Below are 27,694 nucleotides of genomic sequence, written 5' to 3' on the forward strand. Positions count from 1 at the left end.
ATCTAGTATTTTGCATTCATCTGAGGATCTCAAAGTCCTTAATGAAACTCATCTCTGTGAATGAAGAGCTTGAGTGTGGAAAGAGGTGACTTCATCTGATGGATTAGAGCACCTCACATATTTTTATTGACTTTATGTGCATCCTTTATTTAATTTACTTCAAATCCTTTCATGGAAAGAAGCCAGTTTAAACAAATTGAATAAATAAAATATTCTCAAAAACGGTATTTCTCAAAGTAGAACACTTTTTTTTCAAATATTTGTAATTTAATACACTTTTTATTAAAGAGCACAAGCATATTATGGAATCAAATGCAAAATAATTTTTCTTAATTTTGAAGATAAAACCCAGTAACTTCAGGGAAATTCCCTATTTGCCACAGAGACTACTCTGGACTACACTCCCAGAATCTAAGGGTACCTATTCATTCCCTCCTGCAATTAGTACTTCAAGGGGAAAATCCAAAAACTCTAGACATTCTGTTCTCCGCTCCATAGGTGATGAAATATGTAATCCCTCCTTCATTCAGAACTTCATATGGACTAATCAGGTTATTAGTGACTGTGCTCTGCCTGAATTGAAGAATTAAACCATAACCTGTTAACAGGTGAGGGAAAAGTCCTTTGGAGGCATGCTACGCTCAGGGAGATGTCTGCTGACATTTATCCTGTCCTAGTGTTTTAGCCAGATGACAATGAACATCCAGAGTACCTCTAGGGCTGGGTGGACCTCACCAGCTCGCAGACGGTATCCCTTGGTTGCTTTTCTAGACTTGCCTAAACCACTGGTGCCGGAAGAAGCACTGGGTAGCCTGCCTGAGTCCTCAGATTGACTCTAGCTGAAGAAAGCATTCCCCTAGATTTGTAATTGTCCTCTTAGACATAGTGCTTTGATTTTTTTTGGCTGTTCCTCTTCAGCTAATTTCTCAAAAACATCTGCAAAAACTTCACTCAGGGACTAAATATAAGAAGAGTAGAGTTATAATATCAACTCTGACACAATTATACAATTCTAGGTCCATTTTCTCAGTATTAGAATAGAAAAATAGTGGGGTGCCTGGGTGGCTCAGTCGGTTAAGCATCTGACTCTGGATTCTGGCTTAGGTCATGATCGCAGGGTGGCGAGATCGAGCCCCACCTCACACTAGGCGCTGGGTGTGCAGTCTGCTTGGGATTCTCTCTCCCTCCCTCTCTGCCCCTCCCCTGCTTGCACACTCACCCTTGCACAGGCGCTCTCTCTCTCTCAAAAAATACTAAAATAAAAAGAATTTCAAAACCGATAAAAAATAAAATAAAACAGAAAAGTGGAATAAGCTGAACCTCGAGGTCCTTTTGGGTTTTAAATTCTACACTCTCACAATACTTTTCAATATTGAAGATGTGCCTTGCAAATTTTAAAGGCAATTCCCAAAAAAGAAGTTGTAAATATTTCTTATCCTTTCCTTCATGGTATTCCCTCTTGTATCATCCTAGCTCAAAGCCCCTTTCTTCGCCCTCCCCCAGATTTTTGCAACAGTCCTCAGTTCTGCTCCTTACCCTTTCCTTGATCCATTATACTGACCACATTGCTATTGAATGATTCTGTTGTTATCATTTCCTTCAGTGGCTCTTAACCTAGCATTCAATGTTCTCCACAATCTTGTCCCAACTTCCCTCTCTAACCTTTTCCAGCCCTTCCTTATATTAACTTACACTTCAGCAAACCTGTCAGTAGCGCTACAATACATTATACATTTCATTTGCTTATGTCATGCCCCCCGTTTGAAATTCTCTCTGCCATACTCCCTACTCAGGCTCCATTCTTTGAGAGTGAGCCCAAGTGTCACCTCTACTACAAAGCCTTTTCCGACAACCTTCTTTAAATTCCTGGAGCACTTAGCCTGTAATACATCTTTGGCATTTCGCATATGTTACCCTCCACTGGGCAGATTTAACACAGAAGAGGTCTGTAGAGATACTTCTGACTCTTTAACTCCAGGTAAGCCCCTCCGCTTCAATATGGGGTCAATGTGTAACACGTAGCATCTAAAGGGACCATCCTTAAACTACACATTTTTGAAAATCAACTAGCAGATTGAGTGTAATTATTAGAAATTTTGCAACAAACCCAGCCTACTCTTGCCAATCGCATTTTTACGGCTGTGTTCCAAAATTTAAGATAATTCTTTAGGTTTGGGTTAAAACTTCCTGTTTAACACTTCCCTTTTTAAAAAGGGGGGGGGGGGACAAGATTTCAAAGTCATCAAAATTTTTAATTACAAAACTTTGAGACAAAAAAGACCAAACAAAGGACATAGTTTTGAACAATAAAACCCTCTTATAGTATAGGCATCATGGCAAAACTGAACTTGAGAAGGGAAAGAAAGAGACATTTTGTCTGGTCAGACCTTTTAAACAAAATGGCACATGTTTTTCTCCATGAGCAATGTGAAACACACAATTTTTTATGTAAACCACATGTGCTCTGACAAGTACCACAGCTCCTTTCCCTGCTTTAACCCCAGAAATATTTTACTTTAACTACAAAGTTTTTGCTCTTGCTTAATAAAGAGCACTTAATCTGATCTTTACCCTTCTGATAATAATACTGAGATAATATGGATACAAGTCCAAATTTGCCACTTTCACTTCTAGACAAAAAAAGGCCTCTTGAAGAGCCAAGAAACACTCCCCTAACAAGCTCTGTGATGAAGTGTTAGTAAACATTAGAAAATTGATTGCAGGCATGAAATATTAAGTTAAAGTAAAGAAATCTCTTCAACATGTCTCTTTAAGCTGAAGTAAAAATATTTTAACCAATATGCTACAGATTTTAATTCAAAATAGTCTGCAAGTAAAACTCCAATAAAAAAAATCTTTAAACTATGTTGGCACATGAAGAGTTGTACTTATTTCAGAGGACAGAGGAAAAAAGGGGTGGAAAAAACCCCACATGTTTGGCAAATTTATCTGTCAAGCAATTGTCAAAAGCTAATTTTATTTTCCTTCAACAAATAAAGATCATCCAAAACGAGCCTGCAGTACTCACATGCAGAGCCGAGGGATCTGGCAGGAATTCAGCATCTTCTCCAAAGATAAAATCAGGGGGCAGCTCTGGGTATTGGGCATTGAAAATGATATCCCCTGAAAGAAAAGAAAACATCAGGCCTTTTGTATTTCCTTGCTAATTTATGAATGTTCTGAGGAATGCATCAAAGACACTTCTGAAAAAAAAAGAAAGGAGTTTACATTTACTTTAACAAGAAGAAAAAATTCTGAGGGACGCCTGGGTGACTGTCGGCTAAGCGTCTGACTCTTGATTCCGATTCAGGTCATGATCTCACGGTTCATGAGTTCAAGCCTCGCATCAGGCTCTGCGCTGTCAGATTCTCTCTGCTTGGGATTCTCTCTCACCTCTCTCTCTGCCCCTACCGAGCGTTCTCTCTCTCTCTCTAAATAAATAAATAAATAAATTTTTGAAAATTATCTCCTAAATGATTAATTCTTCAAATGGAAGAAATGATATCATCTTTTAAATTCCTATCTACAACATGCAATCAGAAGTTTTGTCTCCTACCACACTACAAATATAAATACCCAAGCAGAAAAGTGGAAGCATCCACATCCAAAGCACATGAAGATTTTTCTATAAAAAATGTTACCGTCCAATCACTGCCTGCTAATTAAGAAGCCTTTCCTGAAGACTGTTTCTCTAGAGATAAGGACCTTGCCTTGAAAAAATTAAACATGCAAACTTTTGGTATAATGGAAAGAATATTTGGCTTGGAATCAAAAAGGTCAGGTTTATATCTACAATGTATCCTAATTATTTATTAGCTGACACTGTCTTGAAACACAAGACAAATTACAAAGTCTCCTTAACAAATTTGTGTTGCTAAGTTCTTCCACCTCTGTTCCTTTCCTGTCTCCTTCTTTAGCATTTTTTTTTTTTTGCCCCTCTGCTCACCCCAAGAACCAGTACTCATCATTCTGCTAATACCAACCAGCACATTAATGTACAGACAATTGAACACACGTACCGGGTTCTAGCGTATGAGTGTGTATACATGTGCACGTGCACACAACCTCTGTACCCACGCACAGAGTTTCATCAGTCCAATCATTTTTCCTGCTCAGACAAGATCTTCATAGTAATATCCAAATTGATACTCTTAGACTTCAGTTCTCACTTGAGCCTCTCTACCTCTACGCACTATGTATTTCAGTCTCAAACTCTGCAAGTCTAAAAACATGCTCTGACTCTCCCTTTTCTTGCTCCTCACTTCCCCTAGCTGATTTTCCTATTTCTAGAGATTCCTTAATCCTCCATGCTGTGACTTGAGTGTCCTCTTTGACCTTACGCACACTCTTTATACTGTTAGAAAACAAGTCACCTCAATTCTCCCTCCAAAATGTTTCTCACATGGGTATTTCCTGCTGCTAACAGCTCTCTCCAGGCCCAGATGACCTAGTTCATGCATTCATGCATCCAACAAAAAAAAGTAAAATTGAATTCTGCTGTAGCCACTGTGCTAGCCACTAAAGATAAAAGAAAAAAACTCTGCTCTTTAAGAATCGACAGACTAGGGGCGCCTGGGTGGCGCAGTCGGTTAAGCGTCCGACTTCAGCCAGGTCATGATCTCGCGGTCCGTGAGTTCGAGCCCCGCGTCAGGCTCTGGGCTAATGGCTCGGAGCCTGGAGCTTGTTTCCGATTCTGTGTCTCCCTCTCTCTCTGCCCCTCCCCCGTTCATGCTCTGTCTCTCTCTGTCCCAAAAATAAATAAAAAATGTTGAAAAAAAAATTTAAAAAAAAAAAAAAAAAAGAATCGACAGACTAGAAGAACTCAATTATTTTCCTACCCTCCTAAGTGGTCTCCTGGTACAAGTTTCCCTCCAGCCCATAATATATGCTATCACCAAGTAAACATTCTTAAAGTAACGCTTTGCCCCAAAACTTTCTAGCTCCAAAAACTTCAATGATTTGCTAATGTCAAATGGAGTAAAGGGCAAATCTTTCAAACTAGCCTTAAAGGCCTCTGAAATACGACATTCCTCCTTATTGGTTCACCCTTCTATCTACAAGCCAATACCAACCTTCCATTCCAGTCGATATGATCTGCTTACTGACCTCCAAACTATGACACCTACTTGAAATGCCCTTTCCCCTTGCTCAGTTCTTACCTCTCCTTTATAAGTGGACTTTATAAGTCCACTTAATAACCCTGCCTTGCATGAAGACTTTCCTGATAAATCCAGTACATGCCAATCATCATTGCCTCACATTCAACAATACTGACTAGTGATGCCATTCACTTGAGTATTTAGCTGTAGTATTATATTGTTTTTTTCCTGTTCTACTGATTTCAAAAATTCATAATAAACACATGGTATATGTGAGGCACTGTGATACACACTTTGTCAATATAAAGATGGTTCTCCTCAAGGAGCTTACATTTAGTCAGGGAGACAGGATATACACACAGAACCACAAATACAGAGCAGTACAAGGACAAACATTTGATTTTCCTAAATATCTTGCAAGCATTCAGAGAATGAACAGGCTTATACTTATTTGGTGTTTCCAATGGGGCAAAGTGTAACATACAGAATATATTCAAGAAATGTTCAATATATTTAACAAAATTCTATTTTCTGAATTGGATATCTAAGTGCTAACAATCTACAATAAGAAATAAAGTATAGAAGAGCTACTTCCACCTCTTTCTATAGAGAATAAATATGAGCAAGAAAATATACCCTTCATATTTACTCAAAGAGAACAAAAACACTACTTCAGAAAGCTATATGCACCCCTATGTTTACCGTAGCATTATTTATAAAGCGAAGATAAAGAAGCAACACAAGTGCCCATCGATAGATAAATGGATAAAGAAGATGTAGTATATAGGGGTACCTGGGTGGCTCAGTCGGTTAAGCGTCCAACTTCAGCTCAGGTCATGATCTCGTGGTTTGTGAGTTCGAGCCCCACATCGGGCTCTGTGCTGACAGCTCAGAGCCTGGAGCCTGCTTCGGATTCTGTGTCTCCCCCTTTCTCTGCCCCTCCCATGCTCATGCTCTGTCTCTCTCTGTCCCTCAATAATAAATAAACGTTAAGAAATTTTTTTTAAAAAAAAAGAAGATGTGGTATATACACATGATGAATTATGACTCGGCCATAAAAAAGAATGCGATGTGCAACAACATGGATAGACCTAGACGTTATAATGCTAAGTGAAATAAGTTAGTCAGAGAAAGACAAATATCATATGATTTCACTTACGTGTGGAATTTAAGAAACAAAACAAAGAAAAAAAGAGACAAAAAAAAACCACATTCTTAAATACAGAGAACAAATTAGGGAACAAACCAGAGGGGAGGTGGCTGGGCAGACGGGGGAAATAGATAAAGGAGATTAAGAGCACACTTATTTTTTTTAAGTTTTTTACTTTGAGAGAGAGAGAGACAGAGAGAAAGCACGTGTGTGTGCATGAACGGGGGAGGGGCAGAGAGAGAAGAAGGGAGAAAGACTCCCGAGGAGGGATTCTCAAACTCACAAACTGTGAGATCATGACCTGAGTGAGCCACAATCAAGAGTCGAACATTTAACCAACTGAGTCACCGAGGTGCCCCTAGAATGCACTTATTTTGATGAGCACTGAGAAATGTATAGAATTATTGAATTATTATACTGTACACCTGAAACTAATATAACACTGCATATTAATTATACTGGAATTTTTTTAAAGGGTTAAAAAGGAAAATATGCTTTTCAGAAGTTGGATGTAGAATTAAATTATCAAAAGTAGTATAATCACTACCTCCTCATCACCTTACCCACTATCATTATCTCTGCTTGTCAACTGTATCTATTACAAATTATAAACTTACTTCAAATGTGCTAACTGTAAAGCATTATTAACCCAAACTAAGTAGCACTAATAGAGACAATATGAACATCCTGATTACTCATTCTTATTCAACTCTACTCAGTACACACAATTCCTTAGGACACATACATTAGAGATAATGTTTTTAGAAGTCCCACAGTTGGCCTACTTCAGTGACATTTAGAAAACAAATTCATAAGGCTAACAAAGCAGAGGCATCGAAGTTTTGGAAAAAGCCAAGCTAGACTCTATTGTGCATATTAATATTCAAAAAATAAACAGCATGCTAAATTCCAACAGAAGTTTTGGGGCACCTGGGTGGCTCAGTGGGTTAAGCATCCGATTTTGGCTCAGGTCATGATCTCACACTTCATGGGTTCGAGCCTCGTGTCGGGCTCTGTGCTCGCAGCACAGAGCCTGCTTAGGATTCTGTCTCTCCCTCTCTCTCTGCCCCTTCCCCACTCGCTCGCAAAATAAATAAACTTAAAATAAAAGATTTTACTACTTTTGTTACTACAAGAGGACATAAAGCTGGATTTTCAAGTTCCCAAAGTATCACTGTCAGTAATACGTATTTCCAAACCACTAAACATTAAAAATCTGATCCAAGGAAATCCACTCTTGCCAATTCTACTCAACATTTGACTGGAGGTTCTAGCCAGGGCAATTAGGCAAGAAAAAGAAATGAATGGCATCCAGATTTAAAGAAAAAACATTATCTCTATACACAGATGACATGATTTTGCATATAGAAAATCCTAAGGAATACACATACACACAAACACACCAAAATAAACAAGTTCAACAAGGTTGCAAGAGACAAAATTAATGTGTAGAATAAATTACATTTTTATAACACTAGCAATGAAAAATCCAGAGATGAATTTTTTCTTAAATCCATTTACAACAGCATCAAAAAAAAAATAAGATACTTAGGAATAAATTTAGCAAAACCAGCAAAACGTGTACACTGAAAACTATAAAACAATGGAAAGATATGGAAGAAGGACTACATAAATGGAAAGACATCTCATGTTCATGGATCAGAAGCCTCAATATTGTCAAGATGACAATACTTCCTAAATTAATCCACAAATTTCATGCAATCCCTATCAAAATCCCTCCTGGCTCTTTTTTTGCAGAAATTGACAAACCAATCCTAAATGTCATACAGAAATGTAAGGGTTCCAGGATGGCCCGAAAGCAATCTTGGAAAAAAACAAGTTGGAAGACCTGCTTCCCAATTTCAAAACTTATCATGGAGACACGCTAATCAAGACAGTGTGGTGCTGACATAAGAACAGACATACTGATCAATGGAATAAAATTCAGAGTCTGGAAATGCTCTGACATTTGTAGTCAACTGATTTTTTTTATTTTTAATTGAAGTATTCTTGACATATATTAGTTTCAGGTGTACAACACAGTGATTCAACAATCACTATATACATTACACACATTACAAAATGCTCACCACGATAAGTATATTACAATATTATTGACTATATTGCCTATATTATACTTTTCATCCCTGTGACTTATTTTATTATAATCAATTGATTTTTGCCAAGAGTGCCAAGGGAATTCAATGAGGCGAAAAGAGTGTTCTCACCACCTCACACTCATAAAAAGTATTACTATTTAAAAAAAGAGATGACTACTATAAGAGAAAAAGAGAGAGAAAGATAACATATCAAGTGTTGGAGAGGGTGTGGAGAAATGGGAACCCTTGTATACCACTGATAAGAATGTAAAATGGTACAGCTGCTATGGAAAACAATATGGCAGTACCTCAAAAATTTAAAAATAGAATTGCCTTATGACTAAGCAACTCCACTCTTTGGGGTACATACTTAAAAGAAGTGAAATCAGTGTTTCAAACAAATATTTGTACACCCATGTTCACAGCAGCATGATTCACAATAGCCTAATGGAAACAACACAAGTGTCCATCAATGGACAAACAAAATATGGTATACACATACAATGGAATATTCTTTGGCCCTTAAAAAGAACATTCTGACACATCCTATAATATGGATGAAACTTGAGGATGCTATGGTAAGTGAAAATAAGCCAGTCACAAAAAGACAAATAGTTTATGAGTCCACTTTTATGAGGTACCAAGAGTAGTCAAATTCATAGACACAGAAAGAATGGTGGTTAGCAGGAGCTGGGGGGCAGGGCGGGCGGGGGGAGAAGGAGAGACTTGGGAGCTGTTTAACTGATACAGAATTTCAGTTTTTAAAGATGAAAAAAGTTATGTAGATTAGTTGTACAACTAAACATTGTTAACACTACTGAAATATACACAAAAAATTATTAAGATGGTAAATTTTATGTTATTTTTACCACAAATTAAAATTTTTTAAATGAAAGAGTCTGCTACTGACTGAATGTATCCCCCTTAAAAGTCATATGTTGAAACCCAATCCCCAATGTGATGGTATTCGGAGGTAAGGCCTTTGATAGGTGATTAGGTCATAAGGGCAGAGCCCTCGTGAATGAGATTAATCCCCTTTAAAAAAGACCCAAGAGAGCTCCCTTGCCCCATTCTGCTATGTGAGGTTACAGTGAAAAAGACAGACCATGAACCAGGAAGCAGACCTACCAGACACTGACTATGACAGCACCTTCATCTCAGACTTCCCAGCCTCTAGAACTGTGGGAAATATTGTTGTTTAAGTCATCCAATGTAGGGTAATTTGTTAGAACAGCCTGAACAGACTAAGATGGCCTTTTTTAACAAATGGTGCTGTGCCAACTGGATAGCCACATGTAAAAGAATGAATGAGTCCCTAATTCACATCATACACAAAAATTAACTCAAAATGGATCAAAGACCTAAGCGTAAGAGAAAAAACTATAAAACTTTTTGAGGAAAACGTAAGAATAAACCTTCATAACAAGAATGTTTACTTAGATATGAAATCAAAAGCCCACACAACAGAAGAAAAACTAGGTAAACTGAACCTCCAAAAAATTTTAAACTTTGTCCTTCAAAGTTCATTGTCTAGAAAGTGAAAAGACAATCTGAAGAGGGGAAATACACGATTTGGCAAATCATATATCTGATAAAGGACTTCTATCTAGAATATACAAAGAACTCTCATACCTCAACAATAAAAAGACAAATAACCCAACTTAACAACGGGCAGAAGCAGCATTATTTACAATAGCCAAACTCTGGAAGCAGCCCAAGTGTCCAGTGATAGAAAAATGGCTAAGGAAGATGTAGTGTATACATACAACGGGATACTACTCAGCCATAAAAAAGAAAGGAATCTTGCCATTTGCAACAACATGAATGGAGCTGAAGAGTATGATGCTAAATGAAATAAGTCAGGAAAGACAAACACCATATGCTTTCACTCATGTGGAATTTAAGAAGCAAAACAAATGAACAAAGGGGGGAAAAGGAAGACAAACAAAAAACAGACACTTAACCATAGAGAACAATCAGACGGTTACCACAGGGAAGGTGGGTGGGGGATGGGTGAAATAGGTGAAGGGGATTAAGAGGCCACTTAAGATGATCACTGAGTGAGGCATCAAGGTGTTGAATCACTATACTGTACACCTGAAACTAATATAACACTGTATGTTAACTACACTGGAATTAAAATTTTTAAAAAAGAAAGTTAACTTTAATAAATTAAGTAATTGAAAATGAAAATGGACAAAATAGTTGAATAGACATTCCTCCAAAGAAGATACAGAAGAGATTAATATTAATAAGCGTATGAAAACATGCTCAACATCATTAGTCATTAAGGAAATGAAAACCAAAACCACAATTTGATACCCCTTCATACCAACTGTGATTGGTATGAATCAAAAAGTAAGTGCTGGTGAGGATGTGGAAAAACTGGAACCCTCACACTCTGCTGGTGGGAATATAAAACAGTGCCATCACTTTGGAAAGCAGGTTGGCAGTTCCTCCAAATGTTAAATTTAGAGTTAACTTATGACCCACCAATTCCACTGTTAGGTACATACCTAAGAAAAATGAAAATGTATGTCCACACAAAAGCTTGGACATGAATGTTTGCAGCAGCAGTGGAAAACAGCCAAAAAGTGGAACAGCCCAAAGGCCATCAACTGATCAATGTAGAAATAAAATGGAGTATCATTCAACTACAAAGAAAGAAGCACTGATATATGTTACAATATGAATGACCTTGAAAACTTTATGCTAAATGAAAACAGACACAAAAGGCCACATATAGTATACGATTACTGTGTAATTCCATTTACATGCCATGTCCATAATATGTAAATCCACAGAGACAGAAAGCAGATTATCAGTTACCAGAGGCCAGGATGAGAGGAAGAGGGAGGGAACACTAATGATAATGAGTGCAAAGATTCTTTTAGTGATGATGAAAATTAATGTTGGAATTAATATTGATGGTTGTACAGCCTTGTGAATGTATTAAAAACCAATGAATTGTATCCACTTCCAAGAGTGAACTGGATGGTACGTGAATTAAATCTCAATAACGCTGTTTTTTAATCTGATGTAAAAATCTGTTCTACTTTAATCTTAACTTAAACACAAATAAATTAGAAAGTGTTTACCCAGGGCGCCTGGGTGGCTCAGTCAGTTAAGCATCCAACTTCGGCTCAGGTCGTGATCTTGCGGTTTGTGGGTTCAAGTTCCATATCGGGCTCTATGCTGATAACTCGGAGCCTGAAGCCTTCTTCGGATTCTGTGTCTCCTTCTCTCTCTGCCCTCCCCCTACTCACACTCTCTCTCTCTCTCCCTCAAAATAAATAAACATTAAAAAAAAAAAAAAAGTGTTTACTCAATGGTTATGAGTAAATTTAATTTTTATAAATAAAATCATCTTGAAAATGTAGTTGGGGAGTTTTCCATTTAAAGTAACTCTACAATGAGCCCTTTTTAAAAGCAAAGAATACTTTTATTAAGGTAAGTACTAACAAAGATCTGTATTTTCCAAAAAGTTTCCCAAATGTCTCCTTCTAAAGGAAAATACTGGGGAATACTGATTTTTTTTAAATTTTTGGTGATTTTTAAAAATTGTTAAAGAGACAAAAGTATTTGAATATACAATAATTTTTTAAAGAAACAATGTATACCAAATTACCATACCCTCAACTAAAGAAAATCTTTTGAGAGAGAGAGAGAGCAAAATTACTATATTGCATACAGTAAAAACATTATACAAATATTTTTCAAAACACGGAAGTAATTTAAACATCTTTCAGAATCTCACACTCTTACATTTCAGAATTTCTCAAACACTTTACCTTCGACCTCAAAGAACTCATGAAACACTCTGCCTCAATACTCTATAGCCTCTTTGGAATAAAATGCAGCATTGTTTTCTTGCTAGGGTGAATAGTCAGTAAATCAGTCAAAGACTTTTATTAAAAACCCACCACGCACAGATGCACATATTGGACACCTGGGGAGTTGTACAGGAAGTCGAAAACATAGTACCTGACCTCAAGGCTGGGATGGTGGAGAAAAGACCAACACAAATCATATAGGAGAGCAATAACACTGTATTTCCTTTATTTCACCCTGGAGAAGATGATACGAACACAGAGTACACATTACTTGAATACTGCTTAGTTCAACTTTTCATAAAGGGGGAAGAGTAGGTAAGAGGAAAAAGAAATAAAAATAGGATCAGAGGTGATACAAGGTGAGGTTAAAAAAAAAGAAGGAAAAAGAAAAGAAACAAAACACAGAATGGCTAGAAGTGTCGTGACCACCTAACAACAAAATGGTAGTTTCAAGTCTTATTTTTATGACTCCCTAAAAATTGCCAGGCTACCATATTGGTCCCTAATGGGACCAATGGGGCAGAAGTTCCTCCCTTTGAAAATACATTATCTACCATGGCTCATAATATTACATATACATGAAATCACATAAATTCCAGGTGCAAGACAGTTTTTATTCACATGCCTATGCAGCTGACAATCTTTACAAGATATCGGCACCATCTCCGGAAGGCCCAGTTACTTAGATCCGCAGGGTGGACCAGATGTCCTGCTCCCCAGTTACAGAAAGAACACAGCTTGTCCACAGGCTCCTTTCCTTATTCGTAAACCACTGAAATAGTATCATGCTGGCTTGTCAAAGAAACAATTCAAATGGTAAATAAGTGGAGTTTTGCCAATGATCAAAGAATTATTGCTATCAGTTGCTGCATAAAATGCTAATTTACTGAAACACCAAGTATAGGAAGTAAGAGTCAAACACGTCTTGTGGGAATGCCAGGGTGATGGAGATTTTCAATAGAAAGGTAGGTTCAAGCAATAGTTTTACAAAAGACTTTGGAGAGGTGACTCATTTCCAACGGTTAGCTCCAACTCTTGATAATGTTTCCTTACACTTAAATTTAATTCTCTTTCTCTCCAAAAATTTCATCCATTGGATCTTAAAAATTTATGGAACAATTCTAGTTTCACTTTAATATCATAGCCCTTCAATTATCTGCAGGCAGTTCTTATGACCTCTCTGTCAACCCCACCATGAGTCACCTCTTGACCAGGCTAAATACCCCAGCTGCTTTCACTACTCCTCATATAACTTGGCTTCAATTTCCTTTATTGTCCTCTCCTCTCTCTTCTCTGCATGTGTACCAGTTTGTCCATAGCCCTCTTAGAAAATAATAACCCAGAACTACACATAACAAGTGTGTTCTAAAGAACACAGAATCAAGTAAAAAAAAAAAAAATCCATGCCTTCATTTTAGATAAGCTTTTATTAGTAAGTACCACTGCAAATTGAAACTTTTTTTGGCAGCCACATCAGTGTTGACTTGTATTATGCTTCTTAACAACTAAAAGCCCCAAGACTTTCATATATACACTAAGCCACGTATCTCTCATTCTTAATTTGGACAGCTGAATTTCGGAATCCATTTCAGGATTTTAAATTTATCCCTATTATATTTCAATCTTGTTAGATTTATCTCTCTATTTACAGCCCGTTATAATATTCTTAGATTCTATTCCAATTTTGGGTTGGCACTCCCAGTTCTGCATTATAAACAGATATAAGCATGCTTCTGGAAAACTCCCTCTCTGGCAGCCACAGTTCCATTAATCAGTACCTCTTGGGTACGATCATTTAAATAATATTTACCCAATAACACTATGAGCTTAAACATTCAGCACAAGGATATCATGAAAAAATTGATCAAGTGCCTCAAAGATACACCGTTTGTCCTACAAATTCAGAGACAGTGTCAATGATTCCATTGTATAGCACACAGTTTGTTTTGAGAGGTAGAATTTCTTTTCCTCAAGGAAAAGAGACTGTAAAGAATTATCATATCCGAAAGTTGGCATAATTTGCATGAAACATGTCCTCAAAAACTACCTGTAGAAGAAACAATGGAAGTGGAGACAGATTAAACAGGTAATTTATTTATTTTTTTTCTTAATGTTAATGTTTTTGAGAGAGAGAGAGAGAGAGAGAGAGAGAGAGACAGAGTGCGAGCAGGGGAGAGGGGAGAGGGAGACACAGAATCTGAAGCAGGCTGCAGGCTCCAGGCTCTGAGCTGTCAGCACAGAACTCGACATGGGGCTTGAACCGTGAAGTCATGACCTGAGCCGAAGTCAGATGCCTAACCAAGTGAGCCACCCAGGCACCCCTGAGCAGGTAATTTAAATTGGCCACCTTTCCTCATGAGACTTCCTTCTATCTAGAGATCCCTCTCTCTAGATTGAGACCACATCTTATCCTTCTTTGCATTTCTAAAGCTGTGCTGGACAACAGAAATATAATACAAGCAATGTACCTAATTTTAACTTATTAGTAACCACGTGAAAAGGGTGAAATTAAATTTTAAACTATTTAAAAAATTTTTATATACAGCACAGTTCTCCTTTTTTGTGTTTAATTACATCAGTTTTGTTTTTTTTTTTTTTTTATCACATGCATAGATTCACATACACAGATCTGTGTAAACCACCAAAACTAGGATACAGAACAATTCTATCATCCTCCAAAATGTCCTCGTGCTATCCTTCTGTAGTTAGACTTTCCCACCATCCCTCAGCCCTGGCAACCTCTGATCTGTTCTCTGTCACTTCAGTTTCACATTGTCCAGAATGTTATACAAAGGAATCACATAGTCTGTAACCTTTTAGAAGGTTTTTCACTTAGCATAGCTATTGGAGATCAGGCCAAATGTACTGATACACTTAAGTGCACGTATCAACAGTCCGTTCCTTTTTATAGCTGACTAGTGTTCCATTCTAAGGATACACAGTTTGTTTATCCATTTACCCAGTGAAGGACATAGTTCCAGTTTTTGATGATCATGAACAATGCTACTACGAATATCGATGTACAGGGTTTTGTGTGAACAGAAAATTTTCATTTCTACAGAAATTATTATCGTAATTTCTAGACAAATACTTAAGAGTGAGATCAGTAGGCCACATGAAAAAGTGTATCTTTCACCCAAAAACATACTACCAAACTGCTTTTCCGGAAGGGCTATTTAACAGTAGTACAAACAAGGCATGAGAGAGAGTTTCAACTGCCACACATTCTCACCAACACTTGATGTGGTCAGTTTGTAGCTGTTGTCACTGTCCGTGTTGTTTTTAGTCCTTCTAATAGGCGTGTCATGGCTTCTCAATGGTTTTAACTTGCATTTCCCTAATGACCAATGAAGTGAAAATCTTTTCATGTGCTTACTTGCTTTCTGTATATCTTCTTTGGTGAAATTTGTCTTCTGTCAGATAAGGGATTTGCAAATATTTTCTCCCACTGTGTCTTATCTGTTCATTGTCTCAAAAGCATTTGCAGAACTAAAGTTTTTAATTTTGGTAAAAATCCAATTTATCAACTTAAAAAAAAATATTTTTTTTGTTTAACGTTTCTTTACTTTTGAGAAAGAGACAGAATCCGAAGCAGGCTCCAGGCTCTGAGCTGTCAGCACAGCCTGGCGTGGGGCTTGAACCCACAGACTGTGAGGTCATGACCTGAGCCGAAGCTAGAGGCTTAACTGACTGAGCCACCCCAGGTGCCCCATCAACTTTTTTTAAGGACTGTTTTTGGTGTTGTATCTAAGAATTCATTGCCTACTTCAAGTCACCAAGACTTCCTGCTATGTTTTCTTCTCGGAGTTTTATAGTTTGGAATTTGACATTTCAGAATGTAATTTGAGTTATATTTTGTACATTGCTTAAGATATAGGTCAAGATCCTTCTTTGGGGGTGGGGAGAGCATATGAATGCCCAATTGTCCTAGCACTATTTGTCGAGAAGACTATCCTTTTTCCACCGAAGTTCTCTTGCCTAATTGTGAAAAATCAATTGACCATATTTACGTGGCTTAATTACTGGACTATTTTGTTTTATTGAGTGGTATCTATTCTTTTGCCAATACCACACTGCCCCTGATAATCAGTCTTAAAACTGAATTGTCTGATTCCTCCAACTTGGTTCTTTCCAAAAATTTTTGGCTATTCTGATTCGTCTTTTAAAATAAATTTTAAAGTAATGTTTTTAATATCTACAAAATCCTATTGGGATCCTGATGGGGATTGCACTAAAACTGTAGATTAATTTAGAAAAAATAACAAGTATACTGAGTTTTCCAATCCATGAATATGGTATCTTTCCATTTACTGAGGTCTCTGATTCCTTTCACCTACATAGAGATCCTGAACATATCTTAATAGATTCACAACGGAGTATTTTTTTCTTTTCCCTTTTTTTTTTTTTTGGTAGCGTAGCTATTATAAGCGCACTACTTTTAAATGTTGTTTCTGATCGTTCTTGCTAGTATAAAGAAATAGGATTGATTTTCCTATGCTGACCTTATATCCTATACCTTTGGACTCAATGGGTCAGGAAGTTTCTTGGAAATTCCTTGGGATTTTCTATGTCGACAAACATGTGGTAAGTGAATAAAGGCAGTTTTATCTCTTCCTTTCCAACATGTATATCTTGTATTTCTTTTTCTTGCCACAGTACACTATCTATGACTTTCAGTATAATGGGATATAGTCATAAACGTGAACACCCTAGCCTTGTTCTCAATCTTAGGAGGAAAGCATTTAGTCTTTTACCATGTATGATGTTAGCTGTGGTTTATTCCCAGAATAAAACCTGCTTGGTCATAATGCATTTCATATGAATTTTTTTCTCTTAGATTCAATTTCTTAATATTTTTTGAAGAGTTTTGCTCCTCTCTTCAAATGACGGATATTTATCTATAGCTTATTTTGTTTTTCTGGTACTTTCTTTCACTGGTTTTGACATCAGGAGGATACTGACCTTGTAAAATGCATTCGGAAATTTTGTGTCCACTTCAATTTCTGGAAGAGACTGCATAGAAATGGTGCCATTTTCTTTAATAAAAGTCATCTGAGATCATCTGGGCCAGCATTTTTATTTTTGAAAGCCTGTTTTTAACTATGAACTCAACTGTTCTAACAGATATAAATCTATTCAGATTATCTGTTTCTTCTTGAAAGACTTGTGACGGTTTGTGTCTTGCAAGGAATTTATCCATTTCATTAAGAATGAGGGCACCTGGGTGGCTCAGTAGTTTGAGCAGCCGACTCTTGATTGCGGCTCGGGTCATGATCCCAGGTTCATGGGATCAAGCCCTACATCAGACTCCACACCGAGCGTGGAGCTTAAGATTCTCTCTCTCTCTCTCTCTCTCTCTCTCTCTCTCTCTGCCCCCTCCCCTGATCTCTCTCTCAAATTAAATAAATAAATAAATAAATAAATAAATAAATAAATAAATAAGTTGCTGAATGAATTGCCATACAATTAGGTTCAAACTGAAAATGCTGAGCCATCTTCTGCAAACTTGATTCAAATGTCAGGATAGTTTTCAAAGCCGCTTAATGCTATTCCGATTTTTCCCAAGTATATGTTACCCAGAGACCAGTCTGAGATCTTGGCACTGGGCTACACCACAGATCAATTCTCAAAGCCTTTGCTACATTGATTCTGTCTGGTTCCATACGTGTGCAGCTTGAGGATAAGCCTGAGACTTCATACACAAATTAAAGGATCCTTTTCTCCAGCTCCCTCCTCTCCAGGATTTCTGCCTATATTTTCTGGCTCCCAGGGGTGTCTTTTCCTGGAACTCGGGCTAGAAAGTGGAAGTTTTAGCCTCCCCATGCTACACTTCCCATAACCATGCCCACCTAGCAGTAAAATAGCAAAAGAAAAGTTTGAGACACTGCTGCAGAAGTCTATTTGCATCACTGGAACTTGGCTGAGTTTGGGCCAAGAGTAAATTAAAAAAGCTCCATCCTAAAGCCTCCTCCCCCCTCTTTTTGGTCTTCTGACCTAGGACAAAGGGTTTCACTACAGCTTTTTCTGTCCATGCTTACTACACAGTTCCAGGATCTAGGGTGCCCTATGGTCTAAACCAGGAGAAATGAAAGAAAAAAAAGGGGAGGGGCAATACAGAAAACTAACCTCTATATGAGTCATGCTTCGAGTTCAAATTTTTGTTCTTAGTATGCCTGCTATTGCTTTCAAGAGTCCTCACATATTCGCTCTATGTATTCTTTAAGTATTCTAGGGTTTTCCACCGTAACTGCTGAGAGATAGATAGGGTGGAGAGTCTTTACATCTTCTTATCTAGAACTGATCGTTATTCTTAATAAGTAAATATTTAATAAATATCATATGTAAAAATAATTAATACATTAATTTAGCCAATAGATTAAAATAGCATCATTTCAACATGTAATCAGTATCTAAGTAATTAGTGAGGTATTTTAAATTATTTTCAGAATGAAGAGTTCAGAATCTGATGTGTCACACAGCACAGCTCAATTCAGACTCACCGTATTTCAGCTACTACATAGCCACAGGAGGCTAGTACTGACCATGTTAGGCAGCACAGATCTAGAGGGACAAATGAAAGAAGAGCACAGAGAGAATGAAGGAAATGTCATGCAGCCTTCCATGGCTCCTTCCTGGTAAAAATGCACTCACTACTTCATTGGGCAGCACTTTCTGTGGCTGGGCAATTAACAGTTGATGGAAAAAGCTCTTTCGTATGATGAAAAATACATATGCCTACAAATCACTTTTACCTATTAAGGGTGGTCCTAACCCTAAGCATTATTCTACACAGCAGTCCTCAGATTCATCTGCAAATGACCTTTCCTTTAGTCTTCTGCAAGTTAAACATCCCCGGTTATTTCAGTGGACAGTTCTCAGGAAATTAAGCTACATGACTTAAGTGTACACCAGGGAATTTGCTATGTTGCTGATACTTAGAAATCTGGACTTATTAGGAAAGGGGCATAAAAGTCCCATCTTCAGATGTTATAATATGTTTTAAATGAACCTTTAACCTTGAATTTTTGTATACTGATTTCAGTGCATAAAATAACAATATTTTAAGCCAAATGCTATGAATTAGCATTACGTTATTGAGTAATAAATATTCTACTGCAGAAAATTTTAGTCTTAATAATTTTCTAACGCATATTCACAAACTGTTTCATTAATACAATTTATTACCAATTCCTTTTTAATGACTGTAATGTATCTGATACCATAAAAAGAAAGCAAGCTTTCCCAACCTTCCTGTGATTTTTTTTTTTTTTGTAGTTTTAAAAAGTAGTTAGGAACTAAATATAATTTGAAAAAAAATCAGTAATGATGAGCGTCAAGAAGTTGTGAGAAACTGGGAAAACAGTAGGAAAGGAAAACTTAGCAGATAAGCTTGATTTTCATATACACATCATTAATGCAGGGATAGCCATGTATGTATTTACATTTCACGGTCTGGGAAGTAACTGACAGTGAGATGGATAAAAAGGCTGGTTTAAGTGAACAGAGTAAGCAGCTTTGCATTTACAGAGAAGAAAAGGAGACTGTCCTTTAGAGGATGCTGCAGAAAGCATTAAAAGGAAATGTGAAGCAATGCAAACAAAATGGTAACAGTTACTGTGCACTTGAGGAAGCTTCAGAAAGGAGTATGTGACTATAAAGATTTGGGTTCAGGTGACAAGGTAAAAGAAGACTTCTTTCCTTTTATACAGAGATAATCTTCACTTATTAATTCTTCCAATACCTCAGAAAATATGAAGCATATACAACACTCCACATCGTGTCAGTAACAGAAAAAGAATGAAGAGATTCTGCCACCAATAAAGCTTGCAATCTAAGAGATACGATGTCAGAGGTAAGACAGTTAGATTTTTTTATTAAAACATTTTTATAAGCTTACATCTTTTTTTTTAAGTTTACTTCTTTATTTTGAGAGAGAAGGAGGGAGCATGCAAGCAGGTGAAGGGCAGAGAGAGAGTGAGAGAGAAAGAGAGAATAGAATCCCACACAGCCTCTGCACTGTCAGCACAGAACCCAAGGCAGGGCCGGATCCCACAACCTTGAGATCATTACCTGAGCCAAAATCAAGAGGGAGACACTTAACTGGCTGAGCCACCCGGGCACCCCGAGGTAAGACATTTATAAAAATAACTACAAGCACTAATGAATTATTGATTTGGGATAGGAATTGCCAAAGGATACTAAAAATATTTGGTTATTGGGGAGCAGGATACAGTCTCAAAGTATCACCCGACAGATTATTAATAACATAAATATTATTACTACAATAGTATTACTACAATAATACAATCACCACAGTACAAAAAGGTATCCTTACAATGGAGAAATCTGGCAAATACCACCTTAATTTAACCACAGAGTCAAACTTAGCAGCACCAACAATGGACCAAATGGACATCACGGACCCTCTGATGACTACACAGAGGACAGAACATCACTTATTTAGAAAGTCTGACAGACATGTTTGGCCTAAATACAATCGAGAAGAGGTAATCAGACAGAACAAGTGGTGGGACATTCTACAAAACAGCCTGCACTCTTCATTCAAAACCATTGATACCATGAGTGACAAAACAAAAACAAAAACAACACCCAAAAACAGGCTAAGAGAACTGTTCTAGATTAAAGAAAATTCAATAGATATGAACAGGAAATACAGTGCATGATCTTTCACCGGATCAGAGACCAGGGGAAAAGTGCTAAAAGGACATTAACAGACAATGGTGGAAATATAAGTATGGGCCACTTATTAAATCATCTTATTCTATCACTGTTAAATTTCTTGAGTGTGATAATGGAATTGAGATTCTACAGAAGAAAAATATTCTTTACTTGGGAAATACATACTGAAGTATTCAAGGTGAAGTATCAAAATGTTTGCAACTAACTTTGAAATGGTTCAGCAAAAATATTTTGATATAGGGATAAAAATATCTATCGGCCTACATATGCACATATGTGTTGAGTACAGAGAGATAAATAAACTGGCAAAATTCTAACAACCAATAAACTAGATAATGGGTTTACAGATACTTGGTATATATATAATTTTTCAAAACTTTTATCAGAAAAATTTTATTTTTAAAAATAACAACTTGAGAGAAAAAATAGTACAAGGTAAAAATTGATTAGTGCCACAAGAAATGTCACAAATAAAATGCCATGGTAATTCTGAAAATGGAGGAATCAGTAAGGAATATAAGAGACAGCTTCATCAAAGAATCAGCACTTGAGCTAGGTGTTAGTCAACACAACGAATTCTGAAAGAAAAAAATTGTATAAAATATATTGATACTCTTTTATAAAAAGTGAAACAATAGAGAATATATACCCCCCAAAATTAAAGAATAAAAAGGATTTAAAAATGAGGATGTGAGGCATGTCTGGGTCGCTCAGTCTGTTGAGCATCTGACTCGATTTTTAGCTTAGGTCTTGTGGTTCATGGGATCAAGCACCACATCAGGCTCTGTGGTGATGGCATGGAGCCTGCTTGGGATTCATTCTCTCTCTCTCTCTCTCTCTCTCTCTCTCTCTCTCTCAAAACAAATAAACATTTTTTAAAAAAGCAGAGGGGCGTCTGGGTGGCTCAGTCGGTTAAGTGTCTGACTTCCGCTCAGGTCATGATCTCACAGTCCGGAATTCGAGCCCTGCATTGGGCTCTGTGTTGACAGCTCAGAGCCTGGAGCCTGCTTCCGATTCCCTCTGTATCTGCCCCTCCCCTGCTCACACTCTGTCTCTCTCTCTCTCAAAAATAAATACAGTTTAAAAAAAAATTTTTTTTACTAAAAAAAATTTTTAAAAACCAGAAATGAGGATATGAAGGGAACATTATGAACAAAAGCAGAGTGGCAGGAGACATAAAACATATCTATGGAAGAACAGCAGATGCCATTGGTGCCCCAGCCATTTTCCCTTGGTCCACCCATCCCAGTGGTCACCTGCAGCCTTGGATTCCTGGACATCAGAGCTTCTCAAAATCAGTACTATTGACATATGACACTGGATAATTGTCACAAGGGGCTGCCCTATGGATTATACAATGTTTACCAGTATCCCTGACTTCGACCTGCTAGATTCCAGCCAGTAACGCTCTCCTCCTCCCTCAGTTGTGACAAAACTTTCTCCAGACACTGACAAATGATCTCTGGGGAACAACAAAACCTCCCCATTCCCATTCCCCTACCTCAACTCCTCATCCTGCTATAGCCTACCTCACCCCTATGCACCCCCCATCCCTATCCTGGCCATAGCTATAAACCAGTGACCACCCACCCAGCTCAAATAACTTTATCTATCTGGTCTAAAAGAGTTTGGTCAGCATGGAGCGGGGAGAAAAAGAGCCTGAGGACCTGAAAGTGAACGACACTAAGAGCAAACGATGAGAGTGAACATATAAATCATTTCTTTGCCTTCCTTGAGGCAATCCTGAGATGAGGTACACACAGTTGGGAAGTCGGAAGTAGGGTTTAACCTCTCTGACCACATTAATAACCCACTCATTGATGTACCCTTTTTTGGCTTTTCTCCCTCCCTTGTCTCTCTAACCTACTCCCTCACTGCGCTTCCAGGGATCACCCCCCAAATAAGTTGTATGTACCCAAATCCTTGTCTCAAGCTCTGTGTTTAGGATCCAAACTAAGGCAAAAGTGTGGCTGCTGACTGAAGAAATATATGCTGCTCCTGAAGAAATGATACATCTAATATCGAACCATGGCTGTGTGTGATTTTCCAAAATCTTATCTCTGACAGTTCTGCCCATTCAGCGATGACCTCACAAGACGGCAGCACTCAGTATCGGCCACTTAAAGTCAGTGTCACGAGACAGGCCTTCAGTAATCCCATTTCTATCCCACCAACAATAAAGAAATATAGCACCCAAAAGGCAAGAAAAAGGAAGAAAAGATGGAACAAACAAAATGATTTCAAAGAGAGGAGAATGGGTCAAGCTATCAAAGCTGCCTGATGTACCAACTTGGTCAAACCAAAGCATTAGCTTGAGACCTGAGAGAATCTGGTTGAGCAACTCACTGAACACAGACGTACAACTTTGCAAAATGCAACAATGTCATACAAGAAACTGTTTCCCCGCTTGTTCCCTGGAGGGTGAGGAAGACTGATGGGGCTGGCCTGAGGCCCAGAATGAAAAAAAGCACAAGATGAGCCAGGAACATCTGGTCACACCAGAAAGCACGAAAGCTATCAAAGGCTTTTGGGGTCAGAGCAACAAACAAGACTCAGGAACATCAGGAAGAGGCGCTCCCTGGCCAAAGATGGGTCACTTCAAACATCAATAACAATAGTAAGTGGGATGGGCTAAAACACATCAAATTTTAAACCCAGGAGTTAACAACAATACTCTAAAAAGTCAATAGTTCTCTTTGGAATATGCAAAGAAACATACTCAATATTTTGAAAACCAGAAAAAAAAAAAAAAAAAAAAAAAGAATCAAGCATTCATTCACTCCTTCTAAAGGAATTGTACTCAGGATTACCAAACAGTTAATCAGGAAAAACATCCTTTCTTTTTTTTTTAGTTTATTTTTTTTTTATTTTGAGAGTGTGAGAGCATGCATGAGTGGAGAAAGGGGGACAGAGACAGGGGAGAGAGAATCCCAAGCAGCCTCCACACTGTCAGCACAGAGCCCAACACAGGGCTCAATCTCATAAACCATGAGATCATGACCTGAGCCAAGATCAAGTCGGATGCTTAGCCAACTGAGCCACCCAGGAGCCCGGAAAAACTTCTTTTTATAGAAGTTTCAACCAAAAAGTAAAGAAGGGATAATAGAATATCACCATTTTGTAACTCTTAACAAATTAATGGATCTAAGCAAGGACCATTAAAGGTTGCTACATCAAGACAACCAGACATTATAGGCCTCCTAATGGAAGAATATGTTACCCCGTGAAATATTCTTGCCAAAAAAAAAAAAAAACCCTAAATCTGATTAAGCCTCTAGATCAAATTACCAATTCATACAGGTTATACAGAATACCATACAGGATATTTATATCATGCAAGATATAAAATCACACCACGCGGTGAAAATCATCAAAATTCAAACTGGGAGAAACACTATAGGACAAATGGCCCAGTTTCCTCCCAAATAAATTGAAAACAAAGAAGAAAAAGGAGAGAGAAAAGAATGAAGGAGGAAGAGGAGAAAAGGAGGAAAAAGAATGTGAGGAGGAAAAAGAATGTGAGGAGGAAAAGGAAGAGCAGAAAGAAAAGTTTCAACAAAAGAAGGGGGTACAGGGGGTTGAGATGACTATAAATAGGAGACCTAAGTAATACATCAATCTATTACAATGTACACACTATGCATATTGAAATAAACTGTAAAACACACGCACATGTGTGCACCCACACGTTTTACATATGTATGTGTGTATGTGTGTGTATATGTCAACCAGGGAATTCTGAACACTGACTGGTAATGACAGATTTAAGAATTAGTGTTGGGGGGCTCCTGGGTGGCTCATTCGGTTAAGCGTCCAACCTCGGCTCAGGTCATGATCTCACGGTCCATGAGTTCGAGCCCCGCGTCAGGCTCGGTGCTGACAGCTCAGAGCCTGGAGCCTGTTTCAGATTCTGTGTCTCCCTCTCTCTCTGACCCTCCCCCGTTCATGCTCTGTCTCTCTCTGTCTCAAAAATCAACATTAAAAAAAATTTTTTTTAATAAATAGAATAATAAAAATTAAAAAAAAAAAAAGAATTAGTGTTGGGGCACCCAGGTGACTCAGGCCACCGACTTCAACTCAGGTCATGATCTCGTGGTTCATGAGTTCCAGCCCCGTGTTGGGCTCTGTGCTGACAGCTCAGAGCCTGGAGCCTGCTTCGGATTCTGTGTGTCTCTCTCTGCCCCTCCGCCCCCCTTCTCTCAAAAATAAACATTAAAAAAAATGTTAACTTCTGAAGTGTGACAGTGATATTAAAGCTACGTTTTAAAAAAGAGTCATTACCCATCCAGATGGCTAACAGACACATGAAAAAATGTTCAACAACACTCATCATCAGGGAAATACAAATCAAAACCACAATGAGATACCACCTCACACCAGTCAGAATGGCTAAAATTAACAACTCAAGCAACAACAGATGTTGGCAATGATGCAGAGAAAGAGGATCTCTTTCTCACTGCTGTTGGGAATGCAAACTGGTGCAGCCACTCTGGAAAACAGTATGGAGGTTCCTCAAAAAATCAAAAATAAAACTACCCTACGACCCAGCAATTGCACTACTAGGTCTTTATCCAGGGGATACAGGTGTGCTGTTTCAAAGGGGCACATGCACCCCCATGTTTGTAGCAGTGCTATCGACAACAGCCAAAGTATGGAAAGAGTCCAAATGTCCATCAACAGACGAATGGACAAAGAAGATGTGGTATGTATGTATATACGTATATATATATATGTATATATATATATACGTATATACATATATATGTGTATATATATATATGTATATACGTATATATATATATACACATACAATTGAGTATTACTCAGCAATCAAAAAGAATGAAATCTTGCCATTTGCAACAACGTCGATAGAACTAGAGGGTATTATGCTACGTGAAGTAAGTCAGTCAGAGAAAGACAAATATCATATGATTTCACTCATATGTGGAATTTAAGATACAAAACAGATGAACATAAGGGAAGGGAAGCAAAAATAATATAAAAACAGGGAGAGGACAAACATAAGAGACTCTTAAATATAAAGGACAAACTGAGGGTTGCTGGAGGGGTTTTGGGTGGGGTGGATGGGCTAAGTGGGTGACGGGCATTAAGGAAGACACCTGTTAGGATGAGCACTGGGTGTTACACACAGGGGATGAATCACTGGAATCTACTCCTGAAATCATCATTGCTCTATATGCTAACTAACTTGGATGTAAATTTAAAAAGAGAAAGAAAGAGAGAAAGAAAGTCATTTTCTCATAGTGATACATACTGAAATATTTATAGATGTTATGACACTTTGGATTGCCTTCAAAATCATCAGGAAAAAAGTTGGCAGAGGACACCAATAACATGATTGACCATGAGTTGATAATTGTGAAGCTGGGTGACAAGTACCTAAGAATTCAATATACCATTCTCTCTACTTTTATGTTTGAAATTTTCCATTAAAAATTTTTTTTCAGATAACTTTCTCAGAGACTCCACATAATACCACCAGGACTTGATTTCAGATGGCAAACCAAGATAATACATGTTTGGTTTTTTTTAATGTTTCTTTTTGAGAGAGAGACAGAGCACAAGCAGGAGCAGGGCAGAGAGAGAGAGACACAGGATCTAAAGCAGGCTCCAGGCTCTGGGCTGTCAGCACAGAGCCCAACGCAGGGCTCAAACCCATGAACCGCGAGATCATGACCTGAGCTGAAGTTGGATGCTTAACCAACTGAGCCACCCGGGCTCCCCAAGATAATTCATGTTAAAATAATTCTCATTCAGCAGACTTCCAGAGTTGGAAGAGAACTTACAATGAAGGCAATCATTGGCACAAAGGTGCCAATCACTGGGGCACCTTAGAATGGGAAAGGGGGCATTATTAATAATTAACCAGGACAAGAGATGTAAAGAGGAACATGGCTGATTGCTTTGTGCATATGATATCCAGCTCAGTTCCTGACAACTCTGAATTATCCTCTAAAACACATAATATCTCCAATAAAGAAGTCATATGGTATCTATATCAATTCTTCTAATAGCAAAGAACTCATTATTTCTCAAAGCAGCTCCTTATATTATAGGACAACACCAATTTTTCTTAACTACAGTCTTCTTTTTTTAATCAACCAAAATTTTAACCAACTGAGCCAGCCAGGTACCCAGGACAACACCAATTATTAAAAACTCTGTGCAGAGTCAAAAGCTGCTCCCTAATCACCTCTCCCTGGTAGTCCTGGTTTTACTTTCTGGAAAAGCAAAGTGTGATGAGTAGAAAGAATCCTGTACTAAGAGTAGAAAACTAGATCTGCCATTAGTTACTACCATCTTGGACAACTGACTTAACCTTCCAATCCTGACTCCACTTCCAATCCTTTCTATCTTTAAAAACCAGTAGCCCTGGTTTCTTCAAGCACTAATTATGTGTCAAGCACACACTAGTTTGATACTGTTTCTCCTACACCATGGTGCACAAATGTCAACACAGCACCCATGTTTGGTCTGCTATGCCACAGGCACAGCACAGGAACCTCACTCCAATCTGCAGACGGGATGTTTCTAACACAGCACAAGACGGTTAGTTTTTTCTAGATCACATTAGTGGTTCATACTATACATCCCAGATCTCTCCTCATGTAACTGCTTTCCTCTACCTACGCAACTAATTTTTAAAATCTAAATAAGGGACTTTACACTTTCCCTGTTAAATTTCATCCTGTTGTTTCTGATCCAATGTACTAGTCCGATGGGATAAATTCAAGTTTTGTCACATACCATAGTATCAATGTCTTTAAACGTGTGCTCCTCCACAAATTGAAC

At 37.9% G+C, this 27,694-nt stretch overlaps 1 protein-coding gene across 6 annotated transcripts in view; it reads right to left on the minus strand.

Moving 5' to 3' along the window:
• Nucleotides 1–27,694, minus strand: part of BABAM2 (BRISC and BRCA1 A complex member 2) — a 393,896-nt gene that overhangs the window by 305,387 nt on the left and 60,815 nt on the right. For all 6 annotated transcript variants that reach the window (XM_042933377.1, XM_042933374.1, XM_042933375.1 and 3 more), the window contains one exon: nucleotides 3,029–3,123. Coding sequence is in view for 5 of the 6 variants with exons in the window: in XM_042933374.1 (XP_042789308.1) it covers nucleotides 3,029–3,123 (95 nt within the window). In the remaining variant the exon portion in view is untranslated. The remainder of the gene's footprint in view (nucleotides 1–3,028; nucleotides 3,124–27,694) is intronic.

The sequence above is a fragment of the Panthera leo genome, chromosome A3, assembly GCF_018350215.1.
Source record: "Panthera leo isolate Ple1 chromosome A3, P.leo_Ple1_pat1.1, whole genome shotgun sequence".
NCBI lineage: Eukaryota > Metazoa > Chordata > Mammalia > Carnivora > Felidae > Panthera > Panthera leo.